A 13,885-nucleotide genomic window follows, 5' to 3' on the forward strand; every position below is an offset into this window, starting at 1 on the left:
AGTCTACTAATTCCTTCCACTTACCAAATTGATGTTCAAACCAATCACCTATAGGATTTTGGATCCCAGAATTTTCAGCCAATTCTGCTGAGAAAGGGCTCTTGATATGGAGCCATCAGGAGCAGTATTGTTTGGTATAAATGTACAATACTCGTGGCCAAACATGTAGCATACACTCCCTTTTTCTGCCAATATCATATTTAGGGTCAATCTATTTTGGTAGGCCATTAAGGAAGTGGCAGCCAATTGTTCATGTAGTCCAGTCACTGCATCTCTGGTTAAATTATTCAATCGTTGTACATTGAAATGTATATAATTGATTCCATCTACATTTTTATTTATAGTGCACCACCAACATAACGAAGATTCGAACCCAGCTGCAATTTGATTAACTAATCTATGTAAGTGGAGGAATCGGCATACATATCAAAAGCTACACGTTTTGCAACCGGCAATACGCCGGCAGGTCGCCTCCGACCACTCCATTCTGCAGCTTGCTTGGCCAACTCACTCGCAGAAATGTTAATGGTTGTGAGGGGAGCTATAAGAGAAACAAGAGCACAGCATCCATCCCAATTTTCTGGAAGAATATTCCTCAACTCTTCTCCACCACAAAACCAATATACAACCCCTGGCAAAAGTTATGGAATCACCGGCTTCAGAGGATGTTCATTCAGTTGTTTAATTTTGTAGAAAAAAAGCAGATCACAGACATGACACAAAACTAAAGTCATTTCAAATGACAACTTTCTGGCTTTAGGAAACACTGTAAGAAATCAAGAAAAAAAGATTGTGGCAGTCAGTAACGGTTACTTTTTTAGACCAAGCAGAGGAAAAAAATATGGAATCACTCAATTCTGAGGAAAAAATTATGGAATCACCCTGTAAATTTTCATCCCCAAAACTAACACCTGCATCATATCAGATCTGCTCGTTAGTCTGCATCTAAAAAGGAGTGATCACACCTTGGAGAGCTGTTGCACCAAGTGAACTGACATGAATCATGGCTCCAACACGAGAGATGTCAATTGAAACAAAGGAGAGGATTATCAAACTCTTAAAAGAGAGTAAATCATCACGCAATGTTGCAAAAGATGTTGGTTGTTCACAGTCAGCTGTGTCTAAATTCTGGACCAAATACAAACAACATGGGAAGGTTGTTAAAGGCAAACATACTGGTAGACCAAGGAAGACATCAAAGCGTCAAGACAGAAAACTTAAAGCAATATGTCTCAAAAATCGAAAAATGTACAACAAAACAAATGAGGAACGAATGGGAGGAAACTGGAGTCAACATCTGTGACCGAACTGTAAGAAACCGCCTAAAGGAAATGGGATTTACATACAGAAAAGCTAAACGAAAGGCATCATTAACACCTAAACAGAAAAAACAAGGTTACAATGGGCTAAGGAAAAGCAATTGTGGATTGTGGATGACTGGATGAAAGTCATATTCAGTGATGAATCTCGAATCTGCATTGGGCAAGGTGATGATGCTGGAACTTTTGTTTGGTGCCTTTCCAATGAGATTTATAAAGATGACTGCCTGAAGAAAACATGTAAATTTCCACAGTCATTGATGATATTGGGCTGCATGTCAGGTAAAGGCACTGGGGAGATGGCTGTCATTACATCAATAAATGCACAAGTTTATGTTGATATTTTGGACAATTGAAAGGATGTTTGGGGATGATGAAATCATTTTTAAAGATGATAGTGCATCTTGCCATAGAGCAAAAACTGCAAAAACATTCCTTGCAAAAAGACACATAGGGTCAATGTCATGGCATAGGGTCAATGTCAATGAGCAGATCTGATTTGATGCAGGTGTTAATTTGGGGGATGAAAATTTACAGGGTGATTCCATAATTTTTTCCTCAGAATTGAGTGATTCCATATTTTTTTCCTCTCCTTGGTCTAAAAAAGTAACCGTTACTGACTGCCACAATCTTTTTTTCTTGATTTCTTATAGTGTTTCTTAAAGCCAGAAAGTTGCCATTTGAAATGACTTTAGTTTTGTGTCATGTCTTTGATCTGCTTTTTTTCTACAAAATTAAACAACTGAATGAACATCCTCTGAGGCCAGTGATTCCATAATTTTTGCCAGGGGTTGTACATCTGATCGAGCATATTTAAATTTACTAGCAATGCCATTTCCAGTGATATTAATAATCCATGGACACCATCTCAAATTCATATGCCCAATTTGTTCTCCCAAAGGATTCATACACTCAACAAAAATATAAACGCAACACTTTTGGTTTTGCTCCCATTTTGTATGAGATGAACTCAAAGATCTAAAACTTTTTCCACATACACAATATCACCATTTCCCTCAAATATTGTTCACAAACCAGTCTAAATCTGTGATAGTGAGCACTTCTCCTTTGCTGAGTTAATCCATCCCACCTCACAGGTGTGCCATATCAAGATGCTGATTAGACACCATGATTAGTGCACAGGTGTGTCTTAGACTGCCCACAATAAAAGGCCACTCTGAAAGGTGCAGTTTTATCATACAGCACAATGCCACAGATGTCGCAAGATTTGAGGGAGCGTTCAATTGGCATGCTGACAGCAGGAATGTCAACCAGAGCTGTTGCTCGTGTATTGAATGTTCATTTCTCTACCATAAGCCGTCTCCAAAGGCGTTTCAGAGAATTTGGCAGTACATCCAACCAGCCTCACAACCGCAGACCACGTGTAACCACACCAGCCCAGGACCTCCACATCCAGCATGTTCACCTCCAAGATCGTCTGCGACCAGCCACTCGGACAGCTGCTGAAACAATTGGTTTGCATAAACTGTCAGAAACTGTCTCAGGGAAGCTCATCTGCATGCTCGTCGTCCTCATCGGGGTCTCGACCTGACTCCAGTTCGTTGTCGTAACCAACTTGAGTGGGCAAATGCTCACATTCGCTGGTGTTTGGCACGTTGGAGAGGTGTTCTCTTCACGGATGAATCCCGGTTCACACTGTTCAGGGCAGATGGCAGACAGCGTGTGTGGCGTCGTGTGGGTGAGCGGTTTTCTGATGTCAATGTTGTGGATCGAGTGGCCCATTGTGGCGGTGGGGTTATAGTATGGGCAGGTGTGTGTTATGGATGAAGAACACAGGTGCATTTTATTGATGGCATTTTGAATGCACAGAGATACTGTGACGAGATCCTGAGGCCCATTGTTGTGCCATACATCCAAGAACATCACCTCAAGTTGCAGCAGGATAATGCACAGCCCCATGTTGCAAGGATCTGTACACAATTATTGGAAGCTGAAAATGTCCCAGTTCTTGCATGGCCGGCATACTCACCGGACATGTCACCCATTGAGCATGTTTGGGATGCTCTGGACCGGCGTATACGACAGCGTGTACCAGTTCCTGCCAATATCCAGCAACTTCGCACAGCCATTGAAGAGGAGTGGACCAACATTCCACAGGCCACAATTGACAACCTGATCAACTCTATGCGAGGGAGATGTGTTGCACTGCATGAGGCAAATGGTGGTCACACCAGATACTGACTGGTATCCCCCCGCCAATAAAACAAAACTGCACCTTTCAGAGTGGCCTTTTATTGTGGACAGTCTAAGGCACACCTGTGCACTAATCATGGTGTCTAATCAGCATCTTGATATGGCACACCTGTGAGGTGGGATGGATTATCTCAGCAAAGGAGAAGTGCTCACTATCACAGATTTAGACTGGTGTGTGAACAATATTTGAGGGAAATGGTGATATTGTGTATATGGAAAAAGTTTTAGATCTTTGAGTTCATCTCATACAAAATGGGAGCAAAACCAAAAGGGTTGCATTTATATTTTTGTTGAGTGTATTTAATATGCAGGTATACTTATTAAAAACCACTAGGAATCTGGGGGGAATTACATTGGGTGGAGCCAAAGGGAATAATTTATCCATATACATACAATTGCTGTACGGATTCTCACTCATGTGAGTGAGAAGATCTTTTGGTCCTTGACTGCCTCTACTGGTGGTTGGCTCTCACTGCGGTATTGTATCACTTCCTGTTCCGGAGCACAGCGGTGTTTTGCTGTATCTGTTAGCTGTTTAATCTGCGCAGTTAGATTGATCTAGTTAACTAGATAGCAATTTGTTTCACAGTGTAATCTTCACGTGCCTTTACTAAAGCACTCCCTCTGCTGAATCACCTCTAAATTATTTACACATTATTCACTTTGTGTGGTTTTAGGAATCCGCTAGCTTAGCGCAGCTACTAGCTCTTAGCCGGTTTAGCATGGCGACTTCTCCTGTCTCTCCCGCACTTTTCTGATCTGGGTGTGAAATGTTTAGTTATTCCTCGGCCTCCTTTAGCAGTAATGGTACTTGTAATAAGTGTAGCTTATTCGTAGCTTTGGAGGCCAGGCTGGGCGAATTGGAGACTCGGCTCCGCACCTTGGAAAATCCTACAGCTAGTCAGGCCCCTGTAGTCGGTGCGGACCAAGGTAGCTTAGCCGCCGTTAGTTCCCCTCCAGCAGATCCTGAGCAGCCGGGAAAGCAGGCCGACTGGGTGACTGTGAGGAGGAAGCGTAGTTCTAAAAAGAAGCCCCCTGTACACCACCAACCCGTTCACATTTCTAACCGTTTTTCCCTACTCAGCGACACACCCGCCGAGGAACAAACTCTGGTTATTGGCGACTGTTTTGAGAAATGTGAAGTTAGCGACACCAGCAACCATAGTCAATTGTCTTCCGGGGGCCAGAGCAGGCGACATCGAAGGAAATTTGAAACTGCTGGCTAAGGCTAAGCGTAAATTTGGTAAGATTGTAATTCACGTTGGCAGTAATGACATCCGGTTACGCCAATTGGAGGTCACTAAAATTAACATTGAATCGGTGTGTAACTTTGCAAAAACAATGTCGGACTCTGTAGTTTTCTCCCCTCCCCTTTTGGACCGGGAGTGACATGTTTAGCCGCATGTTCTCCTTGAATTGCTGGCTGTCTGAGTGGTGTCCAAAAAATGAGGTGGGCTTCATAGATAATTGGCAAAGCTTCTGGGGAAAACCTGGTCTTGTTAGGAGAGTCGGCATCCATCCCACTTTGGATGGAGCAGCTCTCATTTCTAGAAATCTGGCCAATTTTATTAAATCCTCCAAACCGTGACTACCCAGTGTTGGGACCAGGAAGCAGAGTTGAAGTCTTACACACCTCTCTGCAGCTTCTCTCCCCTTGCCATCCCCTCATTACCCCATCCCCGTAGAGACGGTGCCTGCTCCCAGACCACCAATAACCAGTAAAAATCGATTTAAGCATAAAAATTCAAAAAGAAAAAATAATATAGCACCTTCAACTGCACCACAGACTAAAACAGTTAAATGTGGTTTATTAAACATTAGGTCTCTCTCTTCTAAGTCCCTGTTAGTAAATGATATAATAATTGATCAACATATTGATTTATTCTGCCTTACAGAAACCTGGTTACAGCAGGATGAATTAATGAATGAATGGATTTATTCGGCACACACACAAATCCGAAAGAACAGAAACATACCAATAATATGAATGTTATATAAACAAGCCTGTGAGTCCGAAAGGGTGTGGGCAGAAGCAAAGCTTATCAACGCCCACCCCTGCTAGAATGAGTCCAACAATTATAACAGTCATAACAACATATACACAAATTCACAACACACTACATATCAACACAGACATACACTTCAATATTCAATTACATTTCAATTCATGTATAAGTATGTTATGTATAAAGCGCCAAATCACAGCAAACATGGCCCAAGTCACTCCATATTAACCCTGCCGACCCCCAGAGCAAGCACTAGGCAACTGTGGTGAGGAAAAACTCCCTCTTAGGAAGAAACCTCAAGCAGACCAGGCTCTAGGGGGTGACCCTCTGCTTGGGCCGTGCATATATACCTGTATACGTACATACTTACACATACATTATATACATATATACACTTATACACACACATATACACACTCACATATATACCTATATACATACCCACTAACACATAAATATACACTACATATATATACACATACATACATTTATACATACATATACATACCCCTACACATATACACATATATATACACGCACACATATACATACATACACACACACATGTATATGTATACATATATACACATACATACTACATATATGCATATACATATATACACACACACATATACACGTATACTCAACAAAAATATAAACGCAACACTTTTGGTTTTGCTCCCATTTTGTATGAGATGAACTCAAAGATCTAAAACTTTTTCCACATACACAATATCACCATTTCCCTCAAATATTGTTCACAAACCAGTCTAAATCTGTGATAGTGAGCACTTCTTTGCTGAGATAATCCATCCCACCTCACAGGTGTGCCATATCAAGATGCTGATTAGACACCATGATTAGTGCACAGGTGTGCCTTAGACTGTCCACAATAAAAGGCCACTCTGAAAGGTGCAGTTTTATCACACAGCACAATGCCACAGATGTCGCAAGATTTGAGGGAGCGTGCAGTTGGCATGCTGACAGCAGGAATGTCAACCAGAGCTGTTGCTCGTGTATTGAATGTTCATTTCTCTACCATAAGCCGTCTCCAAAGGCGTTTCAGAGAATTTGGCAGTACATCCAACCAGCCTCACAACCGCAGACCACGTGTAACCACACCAGCCCAGGACCTCCACATCCAGCATGTTCACCTCCAAGATCATCTGAGACCAGCCACTCGGACAGCTGCTGAAACAATCGGTTTGCATAACCAAAGAATTTCTGCACAAACTGTCAGAAACCGTCTCAGGGAAGCTCATCTGCATGCTCGTCGTCCTCATCGGGGTCTCGACCTGACTCCAGTTCGTCGTCGTAACCGACTTGAGTGGCCAAATGCTCACATTCGCTGGCGTTTGGCACGTTGGAGAGGTGTTCTCTTCACGGATGATGCGAAGGAGATGTGTTGCACTGCATGAGGCAAATGGTGGTCACACCAGATACTGACTGGTATCCCCCCCCAATAAAACAAAACTGTACCTTTCAGAGTGGCCTTTTATTGTGGGCAGTCTAAGGCACACCTGTGCACTAATCATGGTGTCTAATCAGCATCCTGATATGGCACACCTGTGAGGTGGGATGGATTATCTCAGCAAAGGAGAAGTGCTCACTATCACAGATTTCGACTGGTTTGTGAACAATATTTGAGGGAAATGGTGATATCGTGTATGTGGAAAAAGTTTTAGATCTTTGAGTTCATCTCATACAAAATGGGAGCAAAACCAAAAGTGTTGCGTTTATATTTTTGTTGAGTATACATATACATACATATTGACTGATTGATCATTTATTTTGAGTTTTACAACATAAGCATTTCTTTGACATCATTTACCCACATTGGGTTGAAAAGAACAGGAGAAACAAACATACACGCATACATACCCGCACACTTAACCCGAAAAGGGGTGGGATGAAGACAAATTTATTTAATCCCACCCCCAAATAACCATACGTTATTACGACTACCGAGTGTGACCAGTATTCCTTTTTTATTACTATGTAATTGATATCATATATTAGTGATGAGTATCTATAATAATAATCATAATAATGATTATGATAAAAACAATTCCCACCATAATAGACAGTAATAATGACAATAATTATTGTCAATCAAATTTTTTTTTTTTTTCATTTCTATTATTAGTACCATTTTTTTTTATTGCTATTGATATTGCTGGTGTCATTCCTTAAGCCATTTTCATATGTCAATAAATTCCCCACATTTACTCAGAAAATGACTATTTAAAAGGACTATTCTTGTGTGTGTAGATGGTAATTCTGTCTCAATATATACATATATATAAACACATCATACATGCGAACATACATACACAAAATACACACATACATCACCTATACACACTTGTATACACATAATACATATACATATATACAATTATGCTACATTCATTTTATTTTATTAATTTAATTACCTTAACTTTTTTATTTATCATTATCATTATTATTATTATTTTCTTTTTTTTTTCCCCCTTCCCCTCCTTCCCCATTTGTCATGTGTGTGGTGCATTAAAAGATGCAAAGTATTTTGTAAACCTGCTGCCAGAGAGGGGTCGCCCCTGACACAGGTCCACCCTTTGCTGAATGTCCTAGGCTCTGCATTAAAAGACAAGTTTTTGGAGTCTGCTGGCAGAAGGGGAAGACCTTTGAGCAACAGACCCCCACTTGCTGACCCTAATCTGGTGATAATGATGTAAGTGATGTAAGAGGGGGAAACAAGGAGGAAAGAAAAGGAAAAGTCTTTTTATGTATCAATAAACTTACATATGTACATATTTATATAAATCAATCAATCAATCAATCAATTTTTTTATATAGCACCAAATCACAACAAACAGTTGTCCCAAGGCGCTTTATATTGTAAGGCAAGGCCATACACCCCTGACGGAAACACAATGACTTTTAACAGGAGTTAAAACAGGTTGTCCTAAAAGTTCCCTAAAAAGCCTTCAGTTAATTCAAAATGCTGCAGCTAGAGTACTAACGGGGACTAGAAGGAGATAGCATATCTCACCCATATTGGCCTCTCTTCATTGGCTTCCTGTTAATTCTAGAATAGAATTTAAAATTCTTCTTCTTACTTATAAGGTTTTGAATAATCAGGTCCCATCTTATCTTAGGGACCTCGTAGTACCATATCACCCCAATAGAGCGCTTCGCTCTCAGACTGCAGGCTTACTTGTAGTTCCTAGGGTTTGTAAGAGTAGAATGGGAGGCAGAGCCTTCAGCTTTCAGGCTCCTCTCCTGTGGAACCAGCTCCCAATTCAGATCAGGGAGACAGACACCCTCTCTACTTTTAAGATTAGGCTTAAAACTTTCCTTTTTGCTAAAGCTTATAGTTAGGGCTGGATCAGGTGACCCTGAACCATCCCTTAGTTATGCTGCTATAGACTTAGACTGCTGGGGGGTTCCCATGATGCACTGAGTGTTTCTTTCTCTTTTTGCTCTGTATGCACCACTCTGCATTTAATCATTAGTGATTGATCTCTGCTCCCCTCCACAGCATGTCTTTTTCCTGGTTCTCTCCCTCAGCCCCAACCAGTCCCAGCAGAAGACTGCCCCTCCCTGAGTCTGGTTCTGCTGGAGGTTTCTTCCTGTTAAAAGGGAGTTTTTCCTTCCCACTGTAGCCAAGTGCTTGCTCACAGGGGGTCGTTTTGACCTTTGGGGTTTCTACGTAATTATTGTATGGCCTTGCCTTACAATATAAAGCGCCTTGGGGCAACTGTTTGTTGTGATTTGGCGCTATATAAATAAAATTGAATTGAATTGAACTGAAGAAAAAACGGAAAAAGGAAAAAAAGAAGGAAAAGACTCCCAGAAGGGAATTATTGTTTTAATTAATATTATTATTATTATCATTATATTTTATTTTATTTATTTATTTATAATCATATAACTATTTAAAAAGAAATAATAATTGTATACTGTTCTATTTAATTGCCCCTTTAATTAAATTTGGGGAATGAGGTTTAACAGTGTACTACCAGCAGATGGCAGCACCCTACACTAGAACATCAGCCGCGGTGCGAGTATTTGACAAAAGCTGAGATTATTTAGCCTTAACCAAACTTCAGCTAACCTGAGCGTACTTCAAAATTTAAAAACCGAGAAGTGTATTCATTATTCCTGTCTGCTAGTTACTATACGCTTAATCAACACGAATCTGTACTGTGTGATGTATCTGCATTTTTATTTTTATTTATTTGTTGTTTTATTACAATTTTATTTACTTACTTATTTTTAGAGTCAATTAACCTAACTCAGCAGCTATCTATAATTTAACACGGCTCTTGGAATGCGCAAATCAGTGTTGCTGTCTAAGTGGAGAAAGCCGTACCAGTCACGGCTGTAACCTAAGAAAAAATACAATCAGCAAGTCATGCATTCAAACCGCAAACATTAAAACAATCACAGATTTACTACACACAGAATTATGTCATTAAACAATGACTCAGCATCCAAACATGGGACTTAGGTGTGTGTTCACACCAGTCCCAACGTTTGTTTTAATTGTCAATGAGATAATCTCTGTCCTAAAACTAACTATTCGTGTCCTCCTCCCAATTTCAACCCCACAGATCCATACAGAGGCTTTCCAAATAATGGTGGAATTCTTCCTCAAACCAAAAGTTATATGGAATGCACACCATTAGGATCCCTTCTGTACAGCAAGCCACCCCACATTTATATGAAAAAAACAAACGTCCGGGACTTATTACCAAGGTGAATCACTCCTTGAAATTTCGTCCCTCATCGAGGCTCATAACCCCGGCAACGAGAACACACCCTTCTCAGCTTCGAAGACCCTCCTCTCTTCGGCTCAGCCGGACCTCGAAATGGCTGGACTTTCCCCAGTTAATAAAATGACCATAAATATTAGGTAAAAAGAGAAACAGAACTTTTTTTTTTTTACTGTGACTTTTAGGAACGCCCAAAATTAATAATGAAAATTTTGGAGAGAGAGACCAACACTTTAATACAACCAATATTAATTTTGCAGTAATCAATATTGCAGAAATTCAATAACAGGTTTCCTGCTCACCATAGAAAAGGCGCCTTAAAATTGGTTGCACAAAGAGAGGTCCGCTCTCTTACCAGACGGGGGCTCAATGGAGCCTCGTCGGCAACAGTTATCACATCCCGGTCACGGCACCACTTGTTAATTCTTCCCCCAGTTCGTTCTGTAATACTGCCCCTTCCAAAGCACAAATTCAAACTATTCTGCACTTTTAAATTTAATCAAAGTCACAGCAAAAATAATCAGGCGTGGGCCCTGCAAGAACTTCTGCTACAGACAAGATCCGCTCTTACAGAACCCCGGACAATGGATACAAGCAGTTTTCATACAGGATTACATATGCTAACAGAGGCGGACCTTATTTTGCAAAAACCTTCTCTTATTGGCCCCCATGGGCATTCAAGGGAGGTCCATTCCCCTGCCCCAGGCCCGCTCAATAATGGGAGACATATGATTTATAATTGTAACCTAACTCTTTTTATCCTAAGTGGTACAAACTGGTTAAATCCAGTTCTACATGCACATACCAAGAAAGAACAAAGGAAAGTGAGAATAAGAATGAAACTAAAAATATAACCCTAAATATAATAACTTCCTTAATACCAAAAGAAATACAGAAAACAAATAAAGAAAACCATAATTAAACACAGAAATATATCTAACAATACATACATACATACATACACAGGTTGCCTTATATTAAAATATATTGCACTGACATACCAAACAACAAGACAATGCTGATATGGCCAATGGTGTTTTAGCATTGCGTTATATTTTAACCTTTTATGTGTCCTCCATGTTTCATCTTGCTGTGGAAGGTAGGTGGTAACTTTTAAATGGTGGGGAGGGAACAGTTGTTTGCCTCTGTGTTTGTCATCAAAGCCCCCAGGCTGTTCTGTAGTGTAGTTGGATGCAGCAATGTAGGGCACCAGCAAAATTATGAAAGTGTTATTTGTGATTCTTTCATATATCACAGGACTTGGATGGTGATGTACCACGTGCAGAAAATGATGTCTTGTTGCTGAAACAAGCCATTGGTAAAGGAGACGTTGAAGCTGTTGAAAAGCTTTTGGACAGTGGTAAGTACTCTCATTGTTTCTCATGACGTGTTGAACTTTACATAATTAAGTACACTGTCATTCTTCTGTAAAAATTTCTCTGTTGTTAGTGTTTGAGAACATTTTTTATTTTATTGTTGTTGCTGACAGTTAGTTAATAGATGATAGGACTGTATAGGGATGTTTAGGTTTGTCACTACACACATTTGGAGTGCTGGCCAGAGCACCACTTTAAGGCCAGAATGTATAGGGCAGCAAAGGTGAGGCAGAAGAATGAGACTAGCTTTGATATAACAACTTGTATTCAATCAATCAATTTTTTTATATAGCACCAAATCACAACAAACAGTTGCCCCAAGGCGCTTTATATTGTAAGGTAAGGCCATACAATAATTATGTAAAACCCCAACGGTCAAAACGACCCCCTGTGAGCAAGCACTTGGCTACAGTGGGAAGGAAAAACTCCCTTTTAACAGGAAGAAACCTCCAGCAGAACCAGGCTCAGGGAGGGGCAGTCTTCTGCTGGGACTGGTTGGGGCTGAGGGAGAGAACCAGGAAAAAGACATGCTGTGGAGGGGAGCAGAGATCGATCACTAATGATTAAATGCAGAGTGGTGCATACAGAGCAAAAAGAGAAAGAAACAATGCATCATGGGAACCCCCCAGCAGTCTACGTCTATAGCAGCATAACTAAGGGATGGTTCAGGGTCACCTGATCCAGCCCTAACTATAAGCTTTAGCAAAAAGGAAAGTTTTAAGCCTAATCTTAAAAGTAGAGAGGGTGTCTGTCTCCCTGATCTGAATTGGGAGCTGGTTCCACAGGAGAGGAGCCTGAAAGCTGAAGTCTCTGCCTCCCATTCTACTCTTACAAACCCTAGGAACTACAAGTAAGCCTGCAGTCTGAGAGCGAAGCGCTCTATTGGGGTGATATGGTACTACGAGGTCCCTAAGATAAGATGGGACCTGATTATTCAAAACCTTATAAGTAAGAAGAAGAATTTTAAATTCTATTCTAGAATTAACAGGAAGCCAATGAAGAGAGGCCAATATGGGTGAGATATGCTCTCTCCTTCTAGTCCCCGTCAGTACTCTAGCTGCAGCATTTTGAATTAACTGAAGGCTTTTTAGGGAACTTTTAGGACAACCTGATAATAATGAATTACAATAGTCCAGCCTAGAGGAAATAAATGCATGAATTAGTTTTTCAGCATCACTCTGAGACAAGACCTTTCTGATTTTAGAGATATTGCGTAAATGCAAAAAAGCAGTCCTACATATTTGTTTAATATGCGCTTTGAATGACATATCCTGATCAAAAATGACTCCAAGATTTCTCGCAGTATTACTAGAGCTCAGGGTAATGCCATCCAGAGTAAGGATCTGGTTAGACACCATGTTTCTAAGATTTGTGGGGCCAAGTACAATAACTTCAGTTTTATCTGAGTTTAAAAGCAGGAAATTAGAGGTCATCCATGTCTTTATGTCTGTAAGACAATCCTGCAGTTTAGCTAATTGGTGTGTGTCCTCTGGCTTCATGGATAGATAAAGCTGGGTATCATCTGCGTAACAATGAAAATTTAAGCAATGCCGTCTAATAATACTGCCTAAGGGAAGCATGTATAAAGTGAATAAAATTGGTCCTAGCACAGAACCTTGTGGAACTCCATAATTAACTTTAGTCTGTGAAGAAGATTCCCCATTTACATGAACAAATTGTAATCTATTAGACAAATATGATTCAAACCACTGCAACGCAGTGCCTTTAATACCTATGGCATGCTCTAATCTCTGTAATAAAATTTTATGGTCAACAGTATCAAAAGCAGCACTGAGGTCTAACAGAACAAGCACAGAGATGAGTACACTGTCCGAGGCCATAAGAAGATCATTTGTAACCTTCACTAATGCTGTTTCTGTACTATGATGAATTCTAAAACCTGACTGAAACTCTTCAAATAGACCATTCCTCTGCAGATGATCAGTTAGCTGTTTTACAACTACCCTTTCAAGAATTTTTGAGAGAAAAAGAAGGTTGGAGATTGGCCTATAATTAGCTAAGATAGCTGGGTCAAGTGATGGCTTTTTAAGTAATGGTTTAATTACTGCCACCTTAAAAGCCTGTGGTACATAGCCAACTAACAAAGATAGATTGATCATATTTAAGATCGAAGCATTAAATAATGGTAGGGCTTCCTTGAGCAGCCTGGTAGGAATGGGGTCTAATAAACATGTTGATGGTTTGGATGA

The 13,885-nt window shown here is 40.3% G+C and overlaps 1 protein-coding gene across 1 annotated transcript in view; it reads left to right on the top strand.

Annotated features, from left to right (window-relative positions):
* Positions 1-11,365: 11,365 nt before the first annotated feature.
* asz1 (ankyrin repeat, SAM and basic leucine zipper domain containing 1) overlaps positions 11,366-13,885 on the top strand; it is a 265,510-nt gene continuing 262,990 nt past the window's right edge. Inside the window, 2 exon segments of the mRNA XM_034175985.1 lie at positions 11,366-11,398; positions 11,557-11,659. Coding sequence (XP_034031876.1) covers positions 11,366-11,398; positions 11,557-11,659 — 136 coding nt within the window.

Source organism: Thalassophryne amazonica, chromosome 8 (genome assembly GCF_902500255.1).
Source record: "Thalassophryne amazonica chromosome 8, fThaAma1.1, whole genome shotgun sequence".
NCBI classification, from domain to species: domain Eukaryota; kingdom Metazoa; phylum Chordata; class Actinopteri; order Batrachoidiformes; family Batrachoididae; genus Thalassophryne; species Thalassophryne amazonica.